Below are 27,352 nucleotides of genomic sequence, written 5' to 3'. Positions count from 1 at the left end.
ATTCAAAATCAATTTTTAGGGTTAAAATTTTTGCTCAGACAAGAACTAGTTGGATCAAAATTGAAGCTTTGTGATCACTATTATTTTTTCTTATAGTTTACAAATCGTAGATGAATGTTGGTTGGCTTTGAAGAGTTTCTTGTATAAAGGTTAGGTTAATTGTATTGTTTTGATATCTTTATTATCTTATTGTTTTATTTTAATTTACAGATGTTAGATAAATGTGGGTAGGTTTTGAATTTTTTTTTAGGTAAAAATTAGGTTTAATTGTATTATCGTAATATCTCCATTAATTTATTATTTTGTGGTAGTTTACAGTTCGTAGATGAATCTTGATCGGCTTTGAAAAATTTTTGTGTGTAAAATTTAAGTTTAATTACATTATTTTGATATCACTTTTATTTTATTATTTTTCTGCAGTTTACAGGTGATAAATAAATGTTGGTGGGGTTTGAGAAATTTTTTTATGTAAAAGTTAAGTTTAGTTATATTATTTTGATATCTCTATTATCGTATTATTTTGTTATTGTTTACAGGTGGTAGAAGAGTGTCGGACGACTTTGAGAAAATTTTTGTGTGTAAAGATTAGATTTAATTATATTATTTTGATGTCTCTATCATTGTATTATTTTGTTGCAATTTACAGATGGTGGATGAATATCGATTGACTTTTAAAAATATTTTTGGTAAAGATTAGTTTTAATAAATAAATTTACCATCTTTACATACTCAAAAGGTATTAAAATTTAATTATTATATTCATCTTTATTATTTAAACAAATATCTTATTTAGTGTAATGTTTGAACTCATTAAAGTGAGGTACACGCACAACGCGTTTACACCTAAACTAGCTTTTATAAAAGAACTTAAATAATATAAATGTGTGCATTAAGCTTAATGTGTCATATAGCATGATGATAATTCAGGTAAGTGTTCAAATCATTAGGCCCTACCTAAGTATGGATATGTTTGATGTCTCTTCTTGCATTTTAATTAAGTATTTTTTTCTCTTAATATGGTTTATTATTTCATAATTTTCAAGTCTAACAATTAAAATCTGTATTCTCTTTTTGTCATCATATAAAATTTAATCAGATGTGTGTATAAAAAATAGTAGCACTAGAAGATGTAGCATATAATCAACTTGTGTTGAATTGATTTGTTTGTCTGATTTTGACTTGACACGAAATTTTAAAAAATATATAAGACATTGAATTGTGTAATCTCAAACTAATTAAAGAGATGTTGAACGTACGAAAATACTATTTAATCATACGATCTTAAATATAACATGTGAAAAATTAGAATAAAAAATTACCAAAAAGAAATAAAAAAGACATTCTTCTTGAAACGGATTAAATCACTGAAAGAAGAATACTAGATTACTTTTGAATGTATAATTTCAAAAGAATCACTAAATGTTCCGATGGAGTGGTATGTACTCTTTCATTCTTAACCAGGGTTCTCCAGTTTGACTTTTGGAGTCGTCTTTGGTAGGTAACGCTTTACCCTCTATTGTCTTTTCGATGGAAATTCGAATAAGTCGGACTTCAATGTAAATACCGAACATAGAATGAAAACAAAAAAGAATTTCAAAAGAACCACTAAATGTTGTGGTGGAGTGATAAATACTCATCCATCCTTAATCAGGGAGCTCGAGTTCGAGCTCTGGAGTCGCCTTTGGTAGGTAATGCTTTACCCCCTATAGTGGGACTTTCCAATGCGAATCTGAATTAATCGGGCTTTATGAATACTGAACACAGAATGAAAATAATAATAATAATTTCAAAATAAAAAAAGTATTTGTAAGGCTATACTAGGTGTTAACTTGCACTCTTTAAAGTCTTTGTGCCATGTTTGTTTCTTCTATATAAACATTTGAGGTACCTTCTTCTATCTATGACCATTTTCAATTTTGGAATATAATACATATTACACACACACACAAAAAAAAAAAAAAAAAAAAAAAAGAGGGTCTATTCTCTAAATAAACATTATGGAACTAAGTACTTCAATTATATTTTTTGCATTTTGTGTTTTTTTTTCTAGTTTCATTGTATCATTTTCTCAGACAAAAAAACTTAGTATTGTCAAAGAACCAGTTTCATTTCCAAGAAATTTCTTGTTTGGAACAGCCTCTTCTTGTTACCAGGTATTCTTCTCAACATTTAAGGGGTTCATTTGAATATTTTTCGTCAAAAATTACGTTGTATATAAATATATGTTTAAATCTTGTTGGACAATTTTATATCTTGTTATCTTCTTGTTGTTACTGCTTGTTATTTTTGTTTCTTTTTCATCTCTTCTTGAGTTGAGAATCTATTGAAAATTGCGTGCTTTCCTGTCATTATAAGGTTGGAGTATGATCTGCATACACACTGCGCTATCAAGACCCATCGATGAGATTATCATGTTGTTGTTACTACGTGTTATTTTTGCTTCTTTTTCATCTCTTCTTTAATCGAGAATCTATCGAAAACTGCACGCTTCCCTACCATTATAAGGTAGGGCTACGATCTGCGTACACATGCCGCCTATCAAGATCCACTGATTAGATTACATTGAGTTTGTTATTGTTGAATATTCTTGTTGAGTTCTTAATACATATGTTTTTTATATTTAAAATCTCCTTAGTAAAAATTCTGTCTCTATTACCGATCCTTAATTTCTTGGGGCCTTTTTTACTTCTTCTCAACATCTTGTTTTTATTGTTATAACTCTTGGATGGGTCAGAGTTAGGGGTGCAAGGGTTCATTTGAATATTATTCGTCAAAAAATAATGTTGTATATAAATATATATTAAATTTTGTTGGACTCTTTCATCTTGTGATATTCATCTTCTTATTTTTGCTTCCTTTTCATCTCTTGTTGAGTCGAGAATCTATCGGAAATTGCGCACTTTCCTACCATCATAAGGTGGAGTATGATCTGCATACATGATGCGCTATCAAAACCCACCGATGAGATTACACCGAGTTTATTATTGTTGAATATTCTTGTTGGATTCTTGTTATATATGTTTTAAAATTTCCTAACTAAAAATTCTGACTCTATTATCGAACCTTAGTTTTTCGAACCTTTTTTTTTTAAAATAAAATTTCTTTTGTTTCTTTTGCAGTTTGAAGGAGCTTTTCTTAGTGATGGAAAGGGCCTTAACAATTGGGATGTTTTTACTCATGAAACTGGTGATATATGTCTCACTTTCTATCACAATAAAAATTCATCGTTAATTCTATTTAAAGACAGATTAGAAAAAAAATGTATTAACAAATTATCAATAAATTTCGTAGTTAATTTTTTTTTTTTTTTTTTTTAGTGATCTAGATACCTCCAAAAGAGGAAAGGATCATAAAAAAATTATAATAATATTTATTACTGATTATTTTATTGTAGGTCACATCGTAGATGGTAGTAATGGAGATATTGCTCTTGATCATTATAATCGATACGAGGTATCATATTTTTTTTGTTTGTTTGTTTGCTTCATTTTTTTCAGTTGAGTCATTCGTAGTTCAAAATTTACTAGTTCGACCAATGGGTCTGTGAACTTTGATGTTGCCATATAAGTCAATACAAGAATGTGACAATTATACGTTTTTGTTTTTTTCTCCCCCCCCCCCCCCCCCTCCCACAAAAATGTCCTTATCATTACGCTCTCCACTAACGGTATTATGAAGCAAATAAAAAGCATAATTGCTTTTATTTTTTTTATTTCCAGCAGTTCAGGGCAATATTGTTATATCAAAAAATAAACGGATGGTATAATTGTTCCATTTCTAATCGTTCTTGACCCACATATTTTCACGCTTTTACCCTTTTTTTTAAATTTTTTATTTATTTAACAATTTGGTATTCAAAACTTACTGATACAATTATTTTATTTTCTCATTATGCGTTTTTAGGGCTCTTTATCAAAGTGGCTATAATCAGGGGTCGTTTGGTGTGAGGTATAAGTAATCGAAGGAATAAGTTATATCGAAATAAAATAAAAGATCACTTAAATTCCTTGTTTGATTGAAGGGATTAATTCATAGTGGGATAACTTATCTCACCATTTTTTCCATAGTGATGGAATAACTTTCCCCATATATATGTTGGAATAAGTTATCCTAGGTAATCCTGGAATAACTAATCTCAATATTAGTTATCCCGGGATAATAATTTCCCAACTAAACTACCCCTTACAGTACACTTGTTTCTGAATTCTATCATTAACTTTTTCAAAAAAAAAAAAAAAAAAAGTCCAACAACCAAACTACTATTTTCACTGTATAATTATTTTCTAATTTGAGTCATTTTAACTCACGTAGTTCATATACGATCCATATACAATATTGATACAATCTTCAACTTGGGCCATTTGGCCCTTTTAAAAACATTTTAATTTTTTTTTTGCTATAAATTTTTTAACTGAAAAATATTCTATTTTTTTTTATTGTTTAGAAATAATAATTAAATATAATTATATAAAAACGATATAATTGTTATATCAAATATGTATCTATATAAGATGTATGTATCAAATATGTATATGTATAAATATATAAAAAGTGTATAAAAATTATATAATTGTTGTATAAAATGTGTAAAAAAAATGTACAATTATTATATAAATTTTATATCAAAACTGTATAATTTTTGTATGAAAGATTTATATGAATAAGATATGTATAAAAATTATATAGAAGGTGTGTAGAAACGTATAGAACAGGCCAACAAATTGAAATGGCTAGAAAGTGGATTTTAAATTCCATGGTCATTTTCGTGGAAATACTTCAATTTGAAGTGTCGTTTCTGTCCTTTACCCAAAAGAAAAAATTGTTGGGAGCCTGTCTCAAGAATAGGCCCTACGAAACGTGATCTAAATATAGTCGGATTCTAATACAAATATCAAACATCGAGTTGAAAAAAAAGAACTTGTTCGCTTTCTTGCACACATATTAAATTTCACTCCACTAGATATTTAGGTAGGCGTTTGACCAGGAGAATTTTTTCCCTTTTTTTAAAAATATTATTTTACTTTAATATGAAAAGTAAAAATAATAATATTTGATCATAAAAAAATATTTTTAATATTTTTTTTATAAAATTTTAAAAATAACTTTAATTTAATTTTCCAGACCAAAAAATTTGTGGGATTTCTGTGTCGAAACGAAAAAAACGTGTGTTTCCTGAATTGTTGTCCCACAAGACTCAGGAGCATAGTGTACTATTATTATAGTATTTCTTGCAAAATAATTAGGTGCAAGTATCAACACAAAAACAGATACTTCTTCCGTTTTATTTTATGTGTCGCTATTTCTTGTAATTTATCCTAAAAAAATATCATTATTCTCGTTTTATCCTCAGTGAATCTCACATATTAAGAAAAAACACCTAAAAAATAAACATTAATATAACTTTAAGAGGGATAATTTTTTAAACTTTACAAAGTCATCATTTATTTCTTAAATTTCGTTTCCGGTCAAATAACGACACATAAAATGAGATGAAGGTAGTACTATATAATATTCAGGTGTAAATTTTTTAAGAGGGGTTTAGAAGAATGATATGTCTGCAACCTTATACCTTATAGATTGTTTTTAATAAATTTTTGATTCAAATAAAATATATAAAAAAACAAATATGAAAATAAAATACAACAACGAAAAAATCCCGACGAAAGTTAAACAAGCTAAGTATATTAATTAGGTACAAGTACATAGGCCTCGTTTAGCCACGAAAATCATAATTTTTTAAAGTTGTAGTTAGAGTCATGAATATAAATTAAAGTTATTTTTAAAATATTTAAAATTTTGAAATTACATTTAAAATTTTCATGACCAAATACATATACAGTTTTCACTTTTTTCTAAATTAAAATAATTTTTCGAAAAAAAATAAAAAAATTTCATGATCAAAGGACTACATATATTTGCTTTATTATCACATGTCACCACTTTATGCATTGATGTGACACCAAATAAAAGTGGAGCAAATACAACTTGACTTGTTGACTTGCTGTAACTTACGTTATGAGAACCTAATTTTACAAGTGAAATCTGCATAAAATAATATGCATGTAGATATAGAGATCGAGACTGTTAAATTCATTTCAACGTATGCAATTTTTTATTATCTGCTTAGTTATTCACCTAGCATATTTTAATCCACTCAAATTCAGTCTAAACATATCTGCCCATTTGACACGTCTAATTAATCAGGAGGACATCAAGCTTATGGAAGATATGGGAGTTAATAGCTTTCGTTTCTCTATCTCATGGGCAAGAATTTTACCTAGTTAAGTTGCAACTATCACTTATCTTTACTTCTTGATAAATTTAAAGTATATACATCGTCAATATAAATAAAAGTTAAATCATTTTTACTTGTCATTTCTCTCAAATTTTGGATTAGAGGGGATGCATGGAGATGTCAATATGGCTGGAATTCAACACTACAATAAGTTGATTGATGCACTCTTACACAAAGGTTTCTTCTTCTTCTTCTTGTTTTAGAAAAATATTTATTACCCTCTGAACTATCATCAAATTTGCGACGACACACTTTAATTTCACGGAGGTCTATTATCTCATAAACTAAATTTTAGTATATTTTGTCAACCTTTTAGGCTGACGTGATACCTTTTATCAACCTTTTTAATTGACGTGGCACCTATGACGTGGGCCCTATTTTATATAAAAAAGGTGTCACATGAGCACAACGAATTACAAAAATATGTTAAAATTGAGTTCAGGAGGTAATCGGACCCTTGCAAAGTTAAAGCGTGTCGTAGCAACTTTGACCATAGTTGGATGTACTGGATCTTATCTCTTCTTTAATTAATGAAGTTTTGATCTCACAATATAGAGATAAACATCCGGCCCCTCAAACTATGGCCAAAATTTCTACAATATACTCCAACTTCACATGAGACCTATTACCCCCTCAATACAATTTTAGCGTATTTTTGACACCTTTTTATGCTGACATGAGACTTTTATTACATAAAAATGAAACTCACATCAAAGGTGTCACGTCAGCTAAAAAGGTGATAAAAATACATAAAAATTGAGTTAAAGAGATAATAGGACCCCATGAAACTGGAGTGTGTTATAACAAATTTGATCATAGTTCAAGGAGATACTATATAATTTACTTCACAATATATAAATAAAAAATATAACAAAAAAGTATTTTTTGAATCGTTGGAATATATACTATTAATCATGTGTTTAATGATTGATGGAAATTGCAGGTATCCAACCATTTGTCACCTTAACACATTATGATATACCTCAAGAACTTGAAGATAGATATGGAGGTTGGCTAAGTCCCAAAATACAGTAAGCAAGATTTGACACACTAGCATTGCTATTTAGTACTCCCTCTTTTTAAAAAGAGAATGATCTAATTTGACTTGACATAGAATTTAAAAAAATAAAAAAGACTATTAATTTTATGGTTTTAAATTAAAATTATATCAAATATACTAAAATATTCTTTAATCTTGTGGTATTAGACATGCCATGTGAAAGGTAAAAAATTAAAGTATTGCCAGAAAAAAGAAAAGAAAAGAGGTTATTCATTTTTAAATTGACTAAAAAGAAAAGTAGGTCATTCATTTTTAAATTGAGGTGTGAGAGGGTAGAGTGTATGCAGACCTTAACACTACCTCGAGGAGGTAGAGAGACTATTTTCAAAAGACCCTCGGTTCAAGTGCAGTAAATCCGAATACAAAGAAAAAGGGAACTGTAAAAAAAATATAGCAACTAACAACAGAACGGTACAAAGTTTAAAATAAAGAAACAATAACAACATTAAAATAATATAATAGTCAAGATACAAAACAACAGACTATGATACATATCACAATCAAGGATCAACTCCAACTCAACATCTACGGCTAAACCCTAAACAACCATAGTACTACGACTAGTACATCACAAACACCAACAAACCTAAACCCTCGAAAACTAAAACAATACTCCTACCTGGCTAACCCCGTATTGTTTTACGTGTCCTCCACACCCACCTATAATACATATCACAAGCAGGGATCAGCTCCACCTCAACATCTATCGCTAAACCCTAAACAACCATCGTACTGCGACTAGTACACCACAAACACCTACAAGCCTAAATCCTTATAAATCAAGACAATCTACTCCTACCCGACTAATTCTGTACTGTATTACACGTCTTCCACACCCTCCTATGATACATATCATAAGCAGGGATCAGCTCCACCTTAACATCTACTGTTAAACCCTAAACAACCATAGTACTACGACTAGTACACCACAAACACCAACAACCATAAACCTTCAAAAAGCAAGACAATACTCCTACGCGGCTAACCTTGTACTGTATTATGGGTCCTCCACACCCTCCTATGATGCATATCACAAGAAGGGATCATCTCCACCTCAACATATACGGCTAAACCCTAAAAAATCATAGTACTACGACTAGTACATCACAAACACCAACAAACCTAAACCCTAGAAAAGCAAGACAATACTCATACGTACCCGGCTAACCCTGTACTGTATTACGCATGCTCCACACCCTCCTATGATACATATCACAAGCAGGGATCAGCTCAACCTCAACATCTACGGTTAAACCCTAAGAAACAACAGTATTGCGACTAGTATACCGCAAACACCAACAAGCATAAACTCTAGAAAAGCAAGACAATACTCCTACACGGCTAACCCTGTACTATATTACGCGCTCTCCACACCCTCCTATGATACATATCATAAGCAAGGATCAAGTCCATCTCAACATCTACGGCTAAACCCTAAATAACCATAGTACTACGACTAGTACATCACAAACATCAACAAGCCTAAACTCTAGAAAAGCAAGACGATATTTCTATCTGGATAACACTGTACTGTATTATGCATCCTCTAGACCCTCCTATGATACATATCACAAACAGGGATGAACTCAACCACAACATCTACAATTAAACCCTAAACAACCATAGTACTACGACTAGTACACCACAAATACCAACAAGCATAAACCTTCGAAAAACAAGACAATGCTCCTACCCGGCTAATCTTGTACTGTATTACGCGTCCTCCAAACCCTCCTATGATACATATCACAAGCAGGGATCAGCTCCACCTCAACATCTACGGCTAAACCCTAAATAACTATAGTACTACGACTAGTATATGCATCACAAACACCAACAAGCCTAAACCCTCGAAAAGTAAGACAATATTTCTACCTGGCTAACCCTCTACTGTATTACACGTCCTCCACACCCACCTATGATACATATCACAAGCAGGGATCAACTCCACCTTGGCTAAACCCTAAACAACCATAGTACTATGACTAGTACATCACAAACACCAACAAGCATAAACCCTCGAAAAGCAAGTTAATACTCCTACATGACTAACCCTATACTGTATTACGCGTCCACCACACCCTCCTATAATACATATCACAAAATCAGCTCCACCACAACATCTACAACTAAACCCTAAACAACCATAGTACTACGACTAGTACACCACCAGTGGCGGAGGCAGGATTTTCATTGTAAGAGTTCAGAAGTATATATACGAACTAGTCGAAGGAGATTCAACATCTACTATATATGCATAAAAATATTTTTAATCATTTAAAAATAGTATAAAAATAATATAATTTTTCGTTGAAGGGGATTCGGATAAACCCCTAAAGCAAAGGTGGCTCCGCCACTGTACACCACAAACACCCTTAAACCCTCGAAAAGCAAGATAATACTCCTACCCAACTAACTGTGTACTGTAATACGCATTCTCCACACCCTCCAATTTAAGTTCATGTCTTAAATCAAACCGAATATATTTTTATTATTTTATTTTCTTTTTTTTTCAGGAGTGATTTTGGTTATTATGCAGACATGTGTTTCAAATATTTTGGGGATAGAGTGAAATATTGGGTTACTATTAATGAACCAAATGTGATAGCGGTTCGTGGCTATAGATTGGGTACTTTCCCTCCGGTTCGATGCTCCGGTTTATTTGGTAATTGCAGTGTTGGAAGTTCAGAAAGAGAACCATTTATAGCAGCACATAATATGATTTTATCACATGCATCTGCTGTCACCATTTATCGAACCAAGTACCAGGTATGGAACACAAGAAAATAAGTAAGAAATTCACTTTTTTTTTAAAAAAAAAAATATTTTTATGTGTTATGGTAAAGTTGTTGATGAAGGAAGCCTTGGAGTGACTGGTAAAGTTGCTGTCATGTAACCAGGAGGTCACGGGTTCAAGCCTTGGAAACAGCCTCTAGCAGAAATGTAAGGTAAGGCTGCGTACGATACACCCTTTTTGGTGGGGCCCTTCCCCGATATTGCGTATAGCAGTAGTTTTAGTGCACCGAGATGCCCTTTTTTAATGGTAAAGTTCCTGATATGTGATCAGGAGGTCACTAGTTCGAGCCTTAGAAACAACCTCTTGTAGAAATGCAAGATAAGGCTGCATATAATAGATCCTTGTGGTCGACTCCTTCCCTGTACACTAGGGGTTCGAACCCCCTTCGATGAAAAATTATAGTATTTATACATAATTAAAATTATTCCTTATGTATATATAGTTGACGTTGAACCCCCATCGGCTAGTTCATATGTTTACTTCGGAACCCCGCTAGTAAATATTCTGGCTTCGCCACTGCCGTACACTGTACATAGTGGGAGCTTTAGTACATCAAGTTGTCTTGTTTTTTTATTTATCTTTGTGTTATGGGAACTTGATATGTTGATCCACCTACACGTCTTGATTTTATCGTTATATTTATCGGAAGTTACTCAAAGTATTGCTTGACGTAATAAAATGGATAGTAGATTTGTTTTTGCTTTTTGTTGAATCTTTTTCACGATTCTATAGATAATTTGATAAGTCAATGATTTTCTTCCATGTTTCAAAATACGGTCAACCAACATATTAATTAATGGATTACAATAAATTGAATCAGATTTTGCTGTTTTTTTATCATTACACCCTAAATGTTTTCATTTCATTTTCCTTCTGAGGGTTTCGTTTGGCCATGATTTTAGGTTGATTTGAAGGTAAAATTTTGAATGAGCATGTAATTTAGACCGAAATATTTTAAGGTTACCATTAATAAATTACATATCTATATATTCTTTTTATAAATAAATAGTTTCTAAATAACCGTCTGAGATAGAGTTAGAAATGAGACTATTCGGAAGAAGGTGGGAGTGGCTTCGATGGAGGAAAAGATGCGGGAAGTAAGGCTGAGATGGTTTGGGCATGTGATGAGGAGGGACACGGATGCCCTAATTCATAGGTGTGAGAGGTTAGCTTTGGATGGTTTCAGGCGGGGTAGAGGTAGGCCGAAAAAATACTGAAAGGAGGTAATTAGACGTGACGTGGAACAGTTACAGCTTACTGAGGACATGACTCTAGATAGGAAGGTATGGAGGACACAGATTAAGTTAGAGGGCTAGTGCGTATTGGTGAGTCGTAGCCCGTAGTTAGGAGCACTTTGGTGTAGCCTGGCTAGTTTTCGGGCCGTGTACATAGGTTGGAGTTCTAGTTAGGAGGGTTTGAGTGTGGTGTATGCCTTTGGTTTGTTAGTGTATAATATTACTTTGTGGGCGTCTTATTTTTGTTATTCCATCTTGTTATATATTTTATTACGACTTTGTTTACTGTCCTTTTGTTTTGATCTGGGGGTCTATCGGGAAACAACGTAACCTCTCTACTTCTTTGGAGATAGTGGTATGAACTGCGTACATTCTCCAGACCCCACTATGTGAGAATACACTGAATTTGTTTTTATTTTTGATGTTGTTGTTGTTATCTTTTATGTATTCGGGTACAAGAATCTGTATATAAGCAACAGAAACTTCAAAGAAAGTTCAAGTTCAAGTTCAAGAGAAGTTTCTTAACACCTTCAACACTAGATTATGAATAATCTCATCTTAAAAGTGTGTTAATATTTAGAAAAAGATGAAACAGAAATTTAGACCAAGTCCCCCGACTTCACGGAATGTCCTTAAGGAATAATTCCCCTCACTGTACCCGAGGTTATGGAATCTTCCTCCCAGGATAAAATGGCCTTCAATCCGAAAAATAGCTGTACCTCAAATTGACGGATTCTACGAACTCACTCAACAGATTGATTGATCACACAGAATATTTGAAGACAAGAAGATTTTGTGTTTCAGAAAAATTTTCTGCGTTTCTGTCATTTTTCCTTTGGTATATTCCGATCAGATTTTGATCAAATTAATTTTGTCCAAAAAGATAGATCTCATCGATCGATTATTTTCCAAATCCAAATTCAAATCCGAAGCCGAGCCGAGCGAGTGACGACGGCAACGGCGACAGAGCGAGGCACCACCTTGTTCTTGCCTCACTATCCATGTGGAGTAAGTATTCGTTATTAAAAACACTCCAAAGATCTCTTCTCCCACCGATGTGGGAGATTTAGTGAACTTTCCAATTTGGGAGTACACTTTCTAAATTAGTGTCTCCATTCCTCCACCATTTTTCTCTCCATTTTCCATTCACACTTCTTCCATACATATTGAACCCAACAATCCCCCCACATGAATGGGGAATGGCTATTTTTTGTAAAAGTTTTATGGACAAGTATGTGATTATCAAGCAAAGACTGATTACATCTGGATAAGTGGGTTTTCCTTTGAACTTTTCGTAGTGAACATGCCTCGGATGCACTCGGTCAATCGGTAGATTTGATATTTTTGAACCGTCGAGCTTTAATGTACACCTAGACAATACATGTCACAAAACCAGCCTTTTACCATTTATGGTTCTCATGATTTTGTTCTTTTCAGCCATGAACACGTCCCGGTTTCATGAGAGCTTAGAGAATAGGCCTTTACTAACATTCTCTTTGAAACGGTTTTCACTTCACCCTCACATAGGTGATTTCTAAACGTTCAATCCTATAGATTAAACTATTTGGTCAAATTTGCCAAATTTAGATAATCATTAAAAGACTTTAAGTTTAAGTCTTATCCTTGTTTACTAAACATTGTCTACATCATGAGAATGGGTTGGGTAATTGACAATGTTGAACCTGTCAGACATAACTTTGTTTAATCTCTTTGAACCTAGCTCTTGGGATCTCCAGTCTGCTAGGTAGAGTTACCGCCATACTGATTTGTCCTAGGCCTTAAACCTATTCCCTTGGATGTTCTTTCCACTCCTTCTCAAGATAGGCCTTTCGTAAGTGGATTCGACACATTATCCTTTGACTTTACGTAGTCAACAGTGATAATTTCACTAGAGAGAAGTTCTCTAACGGTATTAGGTCTCCCTCGTATGTGACGAGATTTACCGTTATACATCATGCTCCCTACCCTACCTATTGCTGCTTGGCTATCACAGTGTATACATACTGGTGCCACTGGTTTGGGCCAATACGAAATGTCTTTCAGGAAATTTCGGAGCCATTTTGCTTCTTCACCAGCTTTATCCAATACGATAATTCAGATTCCATTGTAGAGCGAGCAATACAAGTCTGTTTGGATGATTTCCAAGAAACTTCTCCTCCACCGATAGTAAATATATATCTACTTGTGAATTTTACTTCGTTCGATCCGGTGATCCAATTTGCATCACTATATCCTTCAAGTACTGCAGGATATTTATTATAATGCAAGACATAATTTTGAGTGTATTTAAGATACCTCAACATTCTTTTCATTGCCATCCAATGAGTTGTGTTGGGATTACTCGTGTACCGACTCAATTTACTAATAATGCATGCTATGTCTGGTCGTGTACAATTCATTATATACATTAAACATACCAATACTCTTGCGTACTCTAATTGTGAGTCACTTTCACCTTTATTCTTTCGAAATGCAAAGCTCACATCCAATGGAGTCTTGGCAATACCGAATTTCATATACTTGAACTTGTCAAGTACATTTTCGATATAATGAGACTGTGACAATGCCAACCCTTGTGGAGTTTGATGGATTCTTATACCTAAGATCACATCTGCAACTCCAAGGTCTTTCATATTAAACTTGCTCTCATGCATTCGTTTTGTTGCATTTATGTCAGAAATGTCTTTGCTAATAATCAACATATCATCCATATATAAACATACAATGACTTGGTGATTTGGAGTGTCTTTAATATAAACATATTTATCACATTCATTTATTTTGAATTTGTTTGCCAACATAGTTTGGTCAAACTTCGCATGCCATTGTTTTGGTGCTTGCTTTAGTCCATACAATGACTTAATAAGTTTACATACCTTGTTTTCCTTTCTTGGAATCACAAAACCCTCAGGCTGTTTCATGTGAATTTCTTCCTCCAATTCTCTATTTAGGAAAGCGGTTTTCATATTCATTTGATGGATTTCAAGACCATATACAGCAGCCAAGACAATTAACATTCAAATCGATGTTATCCTTGTTACTGGCGTGTATGTATCGAAGTAATCAAGACCTTCTTTTTGTTTGATGCCTTTTACTACAAGTCTTACCTTGTATTTGTCAATAGTACCATCCGCTTTCATCTTCCTTTTGACGATCCATTTAGAACCTAAAGGTTTATTTCCGGGAGGAAGATCAACCAATTCCCACATATGGTTGTTTAAGGTTGAATCAATCTCACTATTGACCTTACTCTTTCCAAAAGGATGAGTCTGACGACGACATCGCTTCTTTAAATATTTGAGGCTCATTTTCTAAGAGAAAAGTTACAAAACCTGATCCAAACGTAGTAGAAATTCTTTGACGTGTACTACGTCTTGGATTCTCTTCATTACGTACATTCTGACTTGGTTCATCTCGAGGTCGTTTAGACCCTCCACTAGACTGTTCATGTCTAGTTTTATATGGGTAAATATTTTCGAAGAATTCAGCATTATCTGATTCAATTACCGTATTTTCATATATATCCGGATGTTTGAATTTATGAACCAAAAATTGATATGCTTTACTACATTTAGCATATCCTATGAACACGCAGTACACACTCTTAGGTCCTATCTTAACCCTCTTAGGCATAGGAACTTGGACCTTTGCTAGACAACCCCACACTTTGAAATATTTCAAGTTGGGTTTTCTTTCTTTCCATTTTTCATAAGGAATTGATTGTGTCTTACTATGTAAAACTCTATTGAGTATACAATTGGCTATAAGGATAGCCTCCCCCCACAAGTTTTGCGGTAAATCGAAACTTATAAGCAAGACATTCATTATTTTCTTCAAAGTTTGGTTTTTTCTTTCTGCAATTCTGTTAGATTGAGGTGAATACGAGGTCGTAGTTTGATGGAAAATTCCATTCTCTACACATATTTCGGCGAAAGGAGATTCATATTCTTCGCTCCTATCATTTCTTATCATTTTTATCTTTTTATCTAACTGATTTTCAACTTCAATTTTATATTGCCTAAACGCATCTATTGCTTCATCCTTACTATTTAGCAAATATACATAACAATATCTAGTGCAATCGTCAATAAAAGTTATGAAATACTTTTTCCCACCACGTGATGGTGTTTACTTCATATCACAAATGTCAGTGTGTACTAAGTCTAAAGGATTGGAATTCTTTTCAACAGACTTATAAGGATGTTCTGCATACTTTGATTCCACACATGTTTGACACTTTGATTTATTGCACTCAAAGTTCGGCAGACTTTTAAGTTAATCAGTTTTCGTAGCATTTTGTAATTAACACGGCCTAAATGTTCATGCCATAAATTATAAGACTCAAGCAAATAAGAAGAATTTGAACTTTTATTTATTTCAACATTCATTACATTCATCTTATAAAGGCCCTCGGTGAGATAGTCTTTTCCTACACACCTTTCTCCTTTGTTAATTACAATTTTTCTAGAAACAGTTACACATTTGAATCCGTTCTTGTCTAGAAGTAAAATAAAAATTAAATTGCTACGTAACTCCGGAACATACAAGACATTGTTAAGTGTCAAAATCTTTTCTGAAGTCATTTTCAAGTATATTTTTCCCGTTTCTTCTACCTTAGCAGTAGCAGAGTTAGTCATGTAGATCATTTCTTCTACTTGAGACTGAGAAAATGACGAAAACAACTCTTGGTTGGCATATACATGGCGGGTGGCACCAGAATCCATCCACCATCCGCGAGGATTTTCCACCAAGTTGCATTTTGAGAACATAGCACACAGATCATCGTATTCTTTGTTGGATTCAATTATATTTGCTTGATCCTTTTTCTTGCCTTCCTTCGGGGCTCGACAATCCGTGGACTTGTGGACAATCTTGCCACAATTGAAGCATTTTCCCTTGAATCTCTTCTTAGGTTGATTGCTTCCTTGTTCAACTTTCTTCCTTTTCTTAGAATTGTTTTGGTCATCTTCCATAATATGTGCTCCATTAATTGCAGAATTACATTTTGACCTTCTCTCGGTAGCTTTATTATCCTCTTCAATACGCAGTCGGACAATAAGATCTTCGACAGTCATCTTCTTGCGTTTATGCTTCAAGTAGTTTTTGAAGTCTTTCCACATCGGTGATAGCTTCTCAATTATCGTTGCTACTTTGAAAGCAACATTCACAATTAAATTTTCCGCTAGAAGATCGTGGATGATTACTTGCAATTCCTGCACTTGAGAGACAACCGATTTGCTATCTATCATTTTAAAGTCCAAGAATCTTGCAACAAAGAATTTCTTAATTCCCGCATCCTCTGACTTGTATTTTCATTCTAGTGCCCCCCGCAATTCCTTCGATGTCTTAGTTCCACTGTAAACATTATAGAGGTCGTCTTGGAGACCACTCAATATATAATTCCTGTAAAGGAATTCCAAGTGTTTCCAAGCTTCTACAATCATGAAATGCTCTTTGTCTGAGGTCTCCTCGGGCACCTCAGGAGCATCCTCACTGGTGAACCTTTGAAGGCATAGAGTGGTGAGGTAAAAAAATATCTTTTGCTACCATTACTCAAAGTCAATGCCTACAAATTTTTCGGGCTTCTCCACAGGTGCCATTGATTGCGGAGTATTTGCTCGACTTGTTGAAGCAATGCTAGTTGCCCCCATAGTCGTAGCCGCATGTTGCATTTAACTTTCGTCAGTCATTTTTCCTGTCACCACAAGACAATAATATTTAGTATTTTTAGAATACTACTTATAAAGTTAAGCAACTTTAAACTCTTCTTCTTGTTTCTAGTTAACAATGAAGTTTTTATGACTTCCAATTGTCAACCGAGTGAATTTTAAACTTTTGATGAAGATTTTATTTCTTCTAATCACTAGTTAAATTCAAACGGAGTAGAAAGCTTAAAGCTTTAATCTCCAAAAACAAGTAATACAGATTCTGGATTATTCCTTAAGATTGTTATCTTTTATGTATTTAGGTACAAGAATCTGTAAATAAGCACCAGAAACTTCAAAGAAAGTTTAAGTTCAAGACAAGAACTTATGAAGTTTCTTAACACCTTTAACACTAGATTATGAATAATCTATCTTAGAAGTGTGTTAATATTAAGAAAAAAGATGAAACAGAAATTTAGACCAAGTTCCCTGGCTTCACGGAGTGTCCATAAAGAATAATTCCCCTTACTATACCTGAGGTTATGGAGTCTTCCTCCCAGGATAAAATGGCCTTCAATTCGAACAATAGTGGTACCTCAAATTGACAAATTCTACGAACTCGCTCAACAGTTTGATTGATCACACAGAATATTTGAAGACAGGAAGAGTTTGTGTTTCAAAAAAATTTTCATGTCTAAACCTGTGGATGAAAGCAGGTTTATCTAGTCATAACATGCCTCTTCTGAAAAGTGGCAATGGTTCACTTAAAAAGGTGTAACTTTTCCTGAAAAATCATGTCTATTCGTCCAAACTGTGTGTCTTTTCCAAACAAGCATGCCTTTCCATGAATCAGTGTGCCATTTTACTTAATGGTTGCATCTTTCTGAAGCATCAGTTCATAACATTGCATCAGTTCAGTTTGAAACAGTGCATTAGTTCACTGTATACATGCATATAAATGGAGGATAAAACACAGAAAATCTGTCATTTTTCCTTTAGTATATTCGGATCAGATTTTGATCAAATAAATTTTGTCCAAAAAGATAGATCTCATCGATCCAAATCCAAAGCCAAGCCGAGCGAGCGACGATGACGACGGCGCGAGGCACCACCTTGTTCTCTCCTCACTATCCATGTGGTGGAGTAAGTATTCTTTATTAAAAACACTCCAAAGTTCTCTTCTCCCACCAATGTGGGAGATTTAGTGAACTTTCCAATTTGGGATTACACTTTCTAAATTAGTGTCTCCTTCCCTCCATCATTTTTCTCTCTATTTTCCATTCACACTTCTTCCATACATATTTAACCCAACAGTTGTTGCATAAATAAATAGTTTCAATTACATGTTGTAACAAGTTCTAATATACACATAATTTTATAAAAATCTATTGATTCGATAAATTAACAATAATTGTAACTATCTATTTTTTAATATAATTTTTTCACATAATTTAAATTAATTTAATCAATCAATTATCAGCTTAGTCAAATATCCTCTTAATTTGTTTTATGCTGATAAGCAGGAAAGGCAGGGAGGTATGGTAGGAATATCTTTGAATACTCAATGGTATGAACCTTTTAGCAATTCCTCACAAGACAATTATGCAACTCAAAGAGCTAGATCTTTTGTTTACAATTGGTAAGCTTTCTTTAAAATATTTTTATGAAAATAAATGATCTTCTTACTTATTTTTTTTGAATTGTCTAAGTAAAATTCAAGAATATTTATGTATAATTTAGATAAATATTATGGACAATGAAAGCGAGTATAATATAAACGAAGCTGGGCGAGGATGAGGGTGGGGTGGCATAAACAGAGACAGACCTATATGTATTTTTTGGTGCTTCAACTCCCGTTAAATTTAAATTAGATTAAGTATAATTATATAAAAAAAATACAAAAATTGATATAAACTTCAAAAAAGCACCCATAAAATCAAGAAAATAGCTAGGTGCTTTGATTTTCAGACGGAACCTTAAAGTTTTGGGCGTCAATATGTGTGTTCGAACCTCATGAACGTCCACGATCCCTAAATCCTGATTCCACCACTGGACATAAAGGAAGGTAAAATAGGGCGGAATAGGGGCGGAGTCAGGCAGGTGCGGGGGGATTCAAGCAAACCCTCTTTGGAGGAAAATTACATTATATATACGAGGTTAAATTATTTTTTATTTATATATAATAGATGTTGAGTACTTTCAACTTCTTCATATTTTATAACCTCAATAATGACAACATATTCAGTAAAATTCAACAAGATGAAGTTTACAAAAAATAAAGATATATATATAGATCTTAATAAAAATTTTAACTCCATTACTGAATAAAATGGAGGAACGGTTGGGTGGAGCGAGGTGGTGATGGTGGTAAGGAGGAGATTATCAATATGAAATATCACTTACGAGACTTATAATTTTTTATGATAGATAAAGAGTTTGTTTTTTTATAAAAGATATTTTCAATTTTGATTAGCCAAATATGAAAAAATTGAAAAACATTTGTTATTTTTGTTTCATACCAAGCTATTTCAAAAGTTATAGCCCTTGAAACCTAATTAACTTACAACACTTCAAACCGTTCATAAATAGGAGCTTGATATATATAAAAAGTTATTATTGTAATTTATTTTGATAAAAGAGTAGTGTGGTATACTAAAGTTCTAACTATACTCGAGATGTGGGGAAGAATCGAACCACAAGGGTCTATAAATTGTACTTCCTCTAATTCAAAATAAATAAATTTTTGAGCTATTTTTCAATGTCTAAAATAAGTGAATTATTCATTCTTCAAGAGGCAGGTTGAAATTTTTTTTTCAATTTTACTCTTCATTTACACTTTCTAGATTATGAGTTTCAAGAGACTTGATTCAGTTTATTTTAATTTGGCTGAAATTTCAAAAGTAGTTTGATAATATTTAAAACGAAAAATATGAAAAATAAAGTACAACTTATGTTCTAGTTTTTTTTACCCTTAATAGGTGTATTTTAAGACAAAAATTTATTTATTTTGAACTAAAGGGAGTACCTATTTTATCCCAAATAAGTGAATTGTTTATTCTTCAAGACACATGTTAAATTTTTTTCTCTATTTACACTTTTAGGTCATGAGTTTCAGAGACTAAATTCAGTTTATTTTAATATGGCTGAAATTTAAAAAGTAGTTTGATAATATTTAAAAAGGTAAACATGAAAAGTAAAGTATAACTTATGTTTTAGTTTTTTTTTTGCCCCTTAATAGGTGTGTTTTAAGACAAAAATTTATTTATTTTGAACTAAAGGGAGTACCTATTTTATCCAAAATAAGTAAATTATTTATTCTTCAAGACACATGTTGATTTTTTATTTTTTAAAATTTTTGTCTTTATTTACACTTTCTAGGTTATAAGTTCTGAGATATTTAATTCAGTTTATTTTAATGTGGCTGAAATTTCAAAAGTAGTTTGATAATATCTAAAAAAGTAAATATGAAAAGTAATGTACAATTTATGTTCTAATTTTTTTTTTTCTTAATAGATGTATATTGAAGCAAAAAATTATTTGTAATTAAATTGGCAAATGCAGGTTTTTGGACCCTATTATATTTGGAAGATATCCTAAAGAAATGCAACAAATTCTAGGAAACAACCTACCTATATTTTCAAGAAATGATATGAAGAAATTGAAAAATGGCCTAGATTTTATTGGCCTAAATCATTATACAGCAGCTTATATTAAAGATTGCTTGTATTCTACATGTGAACATGGAGTTTCTTGGTCAGAAGGTTCTTATTTTCGTGCTACAGAAAAAGATGGTGTGCCCATTGGTGAGCCTGTAAGTATATATAATTTCTCCGTTTCAATTTATTTGTCTGAGTTTGACGTAACACGAAGTTTAGGAAAGTAAAGAAGACTATCTTAAATCAAATATACGTATAGCTTAACAAAATTTTCTTTAATCTTATGGTCTTAAGTATGTCATGTCAAAAGTTGAAATTAAAGAATTATCAAAAAAGAAAATAAAACAATTTTTTTCTGAACGAGCTAGAAAGAAAAGTAAAATCGAATAAAATGAAATATGTGGTGTGGTTATGACTTGACACAAAGTTTAAATAAGACTTTTGAATCTCGTTGTCTTAAACTAAATATAGGTAGAATGTATCAAAATTTCATTTAATTTTGTGGTCTTAAATATGTCATGTCAAAAGTTAAAACAAAAGGATTGTTAAAAAAAAGAAGAGAAATACATAATTACCCCATTGATCTTGTTTGAGATTAACAAAAAGACACTTAAACTTTAACTTCGACCTATTACCCCAAGATTCTTCTTTATTTCGTTGCAAACACGCCATTTTGACCCCCTGCGTGTACACACGCTCCACAGGCGCGTGAAAGGGCTCAAATTTGACTTTTTGACCAATTACAAGCTTTCACGTATAAAATAATTTAATATATAATTTATATTCTTTTTTAAAAAAAATATTATTTATTTATTTTTAAAAATTATTTCATACCCCACCACCCCACACCCCACCCCCGCAACTCTCCATCCACCATTGTGTTCTTCCGCAACTTCTTCTTCATCATCATCACTCAACAACATCAATTACAACAACAACATCATCAATTACGCCCACAATAACAACATCATCATCATCACCATAATCCCAACCTTTCTTCTTCAACACAATGCCACCATCAAAGCTCCTCCATTGAAGCTTTTCTTTTTTAAAAATCATATCATTAAAGCTCTATTTTGCAATTAAATCATATCATTTAACTACCCACTATTTCTTCTTCAACACAATATCTTCTTCAACACCATTAAAGCTCTTCAACATAATGTCGTCATTAAAGCTCTTTCATTGAAGGTTTTTTTTTTAAAGTTCCATTAAAGCTTCATGAAAGCTCATTAAACTATCTTTAAAATTCAATTCAATCATTTAACTATCCTTAAAACTCAATTCAATGATAAAACTAATTTTTAAATTGATTTGAACAAAGAAAAAAATTGGACGGGGAGAGTGCTGGACGCGAGGCGGCGAGGGGGAGGGGGAGGGGGAGGTGCTGGACGCGGGGGAGGGGGAGGTGCTGGACGCGACGGGTGGGAAGGGAAGGTGCTAGATGGAGGGGTGTGTGGAGGTGCTGGATTGGGGTTGGGGGGAAAGAGGGGGTGGGGTGGGGTGTTAAACTAAATAAAAAGAAAAATTGTATTAAAAAAATAAAAATATATGAAATTAAACGTATTTGACACGTGGCAACACCTGATTGGCACGTGTATTTTACTTTCCTTGTTGTGATTGAGATTCAGCGAAAAATGGTGTGTTTGCAATGAAATAAAAAAGAATCGTGGGGTAATAGGTCGAAATGAAAGTTTAGGTGTCTTTTTGCAAAACTTAGACAAGACCAGGGGGTAATTATGTATTTACTCAAAAAAGAAAGAAATATTCTTTTTTTAAATGGACTTAAAGAAAAGTAATACAAAGATAATGAAAAATGTGGTTTGATTTTGACTTGACACGAAGTTTAAAGAAGACTTTTGAATCTCGTGGTCTTAAACTAAATTTAGGTAAAATGTATCAAAATTTCATTTAATTTCGTAGTTTTAAATATGTCATGTCCAAAGTTGAAATTAAAGAATTGATAAAAATAAGAGAGAAATATTTTTTCTTAAGCGGACTTAAAGAAAAGTAAGACGAAAAAAATGAAAGAAGTGCTTTGATTTTGACTTGACAAGAAGTTTAAATAAGACTTTTGAATCTCGTGGTATTAAACTAAATATAGATAAAATGTATCAAAATTTTATTTAATTTTGTGGTCTTAAATATGTCATATCAAAACTTGAAATTAAACAATTGTTAAAAAAAGAGAAAATACATAAAGTACCCCCCGATCTTGTCCGATTTTTTCAAAAAGACACCTAAACTATACTTTTGACCTATTACCTCACGAATCTTACTAAAGTCGTTGTAAATACACCATTTTGATGAAAAATTCAGCATTCCTCTTTTATTAAAAAGCGCGTGTTTGGCACTTTGTCCTTCTTCTTCCAGTTCGCTGGTCTTTCCTTCTTCTCTTTCATTACTTCTTCCATTGTTGTGATCTTAAATTGAATTATTTGCTAAAGTACGGCTCAATTGTTCTCCCTATTAAATTGAATTCCAAAGAAGAAAGATTTCATTCAATTGAGGAATGCGGAGAACAAGTTTTTGGAGATGGATGTGATTCCATCGACAACAATTTGGTATTTTGATTACTATTTCAATAGTGAATTTGAAAACAATTTTACTAATCCTTTTGCCTACATTAGCATATTTTCCAACAAAAATTTAATTTTTCATATTGGGTTTATCGTCGAAAAATACCTTCTCAACGAAAAAAATGATGGCTAGTGGCTACCATATCATATCTTTTTTACCTTTTTTTTTTAATCTCTTTATCATTCTTCAATTCAAGATGAACATAAGAATAATGTTGCAGATCGTTGGTGGATCTCAAATTATGGAAAACTCTCAGGGAAAGCATAAACCTCACAATAGCGATAGCCAACACGACCCCAAGCACAATTGTGCTCTCCTTTCGATTTCTCTGTGTGTAGTGTCCATCTGTGTTTTTCACTGGGTTGTTGTGTGTGCGTGAATGGAGTATTGTGTGAAGTTGTGAGAGTGTGTGAATGGAATATTGGAAAGATGAGGAAGACATCAATGGAGAAGAAAGTATTTTTAAATTTTTGGATAAATAATTTACACATGACAGCTTTTTATTGACAATTTAAGTCAAATTTTAACCATTCACGCGCTTGGTGTGCGTGTCTACACACATAGGCAAAATTTAAGTAAAAATGGTGTACTTACAACGGATTAAGTAAGAATCGTAGGGTAATAGGTCGAAAGTAAAGTTTAAGTATCTTTTTTGAAAAAGTCGGACAAGATCAGGGGGTACTTTATGTATTTTCTCTTAAAAAATAATTTTTTTCTTAACGAACTTAATGAAAAGTATGACAAACAAAATGAAAGATGTGGTCTGATTTTGACTTGATACGAAAATATAAAAAAGACTTTTGAATCTTATAATTTTTAAATTAAAGATATGTAGAATATACTAAAATATTCTTTAATCTTCTAATCTTAAAGGTCACGTGAAAAATTGAAATTAAAGAAATGTCAAAAAGAGAGATATTTTTTTTGAATGGATTTATAAAAAAACAAGACAAACAAAATGAAACATAAAAAATAATATATTCCAAAAATTAAAGGAGATTTTTTATATTTTATGATTTTAAATATGCCAGGTGCGATATTTAAATTAAAGAATTATTAAATATAGAAAACTCTTTCTGATATTGCAAATATAATTGATTTGTTTACTTTTTAAATGATTCAGACTACAATGGATTGGCTCTTTGTGTATCCTCAAGGGATGGAAAAGCTTGTGATGTACATGAAGGACAGATTCAATAATACTCCAATCATCATCACTGAAAATGGTAACAAAATAGTTAAAAGTTTTGAATGTGAATTTCATTAAGAAAAAATGATTAAAATTGTTTTTCAATATAAAATGTTTTAATTTTATTATTTGTCATACTTTGAGGATATGCATACTCTTAAGTGTTAACAAATTGTCACACATTTGTTCTTGACTATAAAGAATTTCAACTTGAGGTTTATCGATGCATACTCTTAAGTGTTAACAGATCTGTCGCATTTGTTTTTTACTATAAAGAATTTCAACTTGAAGTATATCGATGCATACTCTTAAGTGTCAACAGAACTGTCGCATTTATTTTTGATTATAAAGAATTTCAACTTGAAGTATATCGATGCATATTACTCTTAAGTATTAATAGATCATCTCGCATTTGTTCTTGACTATAAAGAATTTCAACTTGAGGTATATCGATGCATCCTCTTAAGTGTTAACAGATTGTCACGCATTTGTTCTTAACTATAAAGAATTTTAACTTGAAGTTTATTGATGCATACTCTTAAATGTTAACATATCTGTCGCATTTGTTCTTGACTATAAACATTTCAACTTGAGGTATACCGATGGATACTTTTAAGTGGTAACAGATTGTTCGCCTTTGTTCTTGACTATAAAGAATTTCAACTCAAATTATATCGAAGGATTATACCATCTATAGTCAAAGATAGAGGGGTAAGTTTGACTCTTTTTCTCAAATTATTTTGGCTTATGAGTCCCCAACTAATCCACCTAGGAGCTCATCATTGAAGTCAGCGACAAATATGAGACGATTTGCTAATGCTTATGGTATAAAGGGGTTCAAATTATAACGACAAATAAAATTTAAAAAAATCATATAATGAAAGAGCAATGGTATGAGCGCGATACCAATTAAGCGAACCCATAGAATTTGACTATCTTATAGACCACTCTTGTTCAGTCGATTATTTTGGTACAAGGGTATTCTTTTCTGTTGGTAATAAAGAAACAATTTTAATCGTAAATTTGGACATTTTCCTTATTATAAAATAAGTTGAGGAAATGCAAGTCGATCTCTTTAGGGGCAACTTCTTATATGAATTGGACAATCTTACAGGTATTGCTGAGAGTGACGATCCAGATTTTTCCCTAGAAGATGCCATTAATGACACTCCAAGAGTAGAGTTCATGCATAGCTACTTGAATTCCTTGGCAAATGCAATGAGGTACTTCTCTCTTTGCTCTCTAACGCGCATACTTATTACATATTAACTTGTTTCGGGATGAACGTTAGTAACATAGATAGGTACTCGACCAGAAGGAGTGGATATATATATATATTAGGCACGCAGTAAAGACTCTAGTTTTTGACTCCTGCTTTTAGGATTGAGTAAGATTGACTTCAATTTCCTATCGTAAAACTTTCCATGACATTGACTATTTGTGAAAGACAGGAGCGAAAAGTGACCAGTAAGCCCTATTTCTACCCGGCCACATATCCACAACTCTTTGTTACTTGTGCATCCAATGCATGAAAACTAATAATGCTACAAGAAGTGGAAGAGCTAAAATTTTTACTAAATCGACTGAAAATATAACTTACATGTTTTGAGGAATTAATTCAATATATAAGATATATACATTAAAGAATAAAGAGTTATCTATACATTATAATTTTCTGAGGTTATAGTGTCATTAACTCTCCTTAAACAAAGATAATTCTGCCAGGCCCACCAGCTACAACTATTTATACAATATTTATACATTGTAAATTTTTGCCGTTAGGGTAATTCTCCTTAAACAAAGATAATTCCGCACCGGCTATAACTATCCATACAGTATAATTTCCTGACAAATAGCGGATCCAAGTGCACGCAAGGTTCGAACATACATATTGACGTCCAAAGCTTTAAGGCTCTGCCTGAAAACTAAAACACCCGGTTATCTTCTTGGCTTACTGGGTGCTTTTCTAAATCTTACTAGATTTTATATATTTTTTTATATAATTATACCTAATATGCATCGACTTTAATGGATACCGGAGCACAAAAAATTTGGGTATTGCTCCTTGCCTGACATGGCATTTATTTGTGTTTGATGTTTCATTATGTAATCAGGGAAGGTGCAAATGTGAGGGGGTACTTTGCTTGGTCATTGCTAGACAACTTTGAATGGTTAGATGGATATACAAAAAGATTTGGATTGCATTATGTCAATTTTACAAATCTCCAAAGAACTCCAAAATTATCAGCCACTAGGTATAAGGAACTCATCACCAACTTCCAAAGCCAACTAGCAACACATACATCATGAACCGGAGTCCGCGGGAGCAGAGACAAAGCCAGGATTTCAACTAAAAGAGTTTAATAATTGAAGAAAATCCAGCTGAAGAGGGATCAATACCTACTACAGATACATAAAATAATCATGTATAAACGATATGTTTTTCCATCGAAGGGGTTCATCCGACCCCCCTAGCCAAAGGTTGTCTCTGCCCCTACGCGGGAGAGCCAAAGTGATAATTACAGGTTCGACAAAATGCATGCAATAGTTTTGACTGTAAAAATAATTGTGATCTAAAAGCTACTATAAAGTAAAAATTCTGACTTCGGCACTGAATGAAGTGAAACTAAGGACAAGCACCATGTGCCTTTGTGGAGATCCTTCAACAAGTTTTTTTTGTTTGTTTGTTTGTAAAATCTAAAGCAAGAATGAAGTGAAACTAAGGACAAGCACCATGTGCCTTTGTGGAGATCCTTCAACAAGTTTTTTTTTTTTTTTTGTTTGTAAAATCTAAAGCAAGGGAGTTTATGTATTGTGTAATGACTAATGAGAGTATAATTGTATTCATGCTAATATATTTCTTTATATTAATTGAGGTGTATAATTATAAAGAAA

General features: G+C 32.5%; 1 protein-coding gene across 4 annotated transcripts; it reads left to right on the top strand.

Annotated features, from left to right (window-relative positions):
* The first annotated feature begins 1,899 nt into the window (after nucleotides 1-1,899).
* Nucleotides 1,900-27,352, top strand: LOC107869182 (beta-glucosidase 46). 4 transcript variants are annotated; one of them, XM_016715738.2, is made up of 12 exons: nucleotides 1,904-2,153; nucleotides 3,120-3,186; nucleotides 3,395-3,453; nucleotides 6,205-6,280; nucleotides 6,398-6,472; nucleotides 7,239-7,326; nucleotides 9,872-10,124; nucleotides 18,556-18,671; nucleotides 20,594-20,843; nucleotides 24,392-24,494; nucleotides 25,572-25,680; nucleotides 26,572-27,352. In XM_016715738.2, the coding sequence occupies exons 1-12, from the start codon at nucleotides 1,998-2,000 to the stop codon at nucleotides 26,765-26,767; spliced, it is 1,548 nt and encodes a 515-aa protein (XP_016571224.2). In that variant the 5' UTR covers nucleotides 1,904-1,997; the 3' UTR covers nucleotides 26,768-27,352. The 4 variants fall into 4 exon arrangements, 3 of the variants coding, with proteins under 3 accessions (XP_047266666.1, XP_016571224.2, XP_047266667.1); XR_007054406.1 differs by lacking the exons at nucleotides 20,594-20,843; nucleotides 26,572-27,352 and having other exon boundaries at nucleotides 1,900-2,153; nucleotides 25,572-25,607; XM_047410710.1 differs by lacking the exons at nucleotides 24,392-24,494; nucleotides 25,572-25,680; nucleotides 26,572-27,352 and adding an exon at nucleotides 23,489-24,004 and having other exon boundaries at nucleotides 1,900-2,153.

This window comes from Capsicum annuum, chromosome 4 (assembly GCF_002878395.1).
Source record: "Capsicum annuum cultivar UCD-10X-F1 chromosome 4, UCD10Xv1.1, whole genome shotgun sequence".
NCBI classification, from domain to species: domain Eukaryota; kingdom Viridiplantae; phylum Streptophyta; class Magnoliopsida; order Solanales; family Solanaceae; genus Capsicum; species Capsicum annuum.
Note: the sequence above shows the minus strand (reverse complement) of the source record. Positions and strands in the feature narration are given on the sequence as shown.

What these genes read in the sequence shown, in the direction of transcription:
- LOC107869182 (XM_016715738.2), top strand. Translation starts at nt 1,998, where the DNA reads ATGGAACTAAGTACTTCAATTATATTTTTTGCATTTTGTGTTTTTTTT. An exon ending in GTGTGCCCATTGGTGAGCCT is followed by an intron (nt 20,844 to 24,391) that starts GTAAGTATATAT and finishes TAAATGATTCAG; the next exon opens with ACTACAATGGATTGGCTCTT. An exon ending in AATCATCATCACTGAAAATG is followed by an intron (nt 24,495 to 25,571) that starts GTAACAAAATAG and finishes ACAATCTTACAG; the next exon opens with GTATTGCTGAGAGTGACGAT.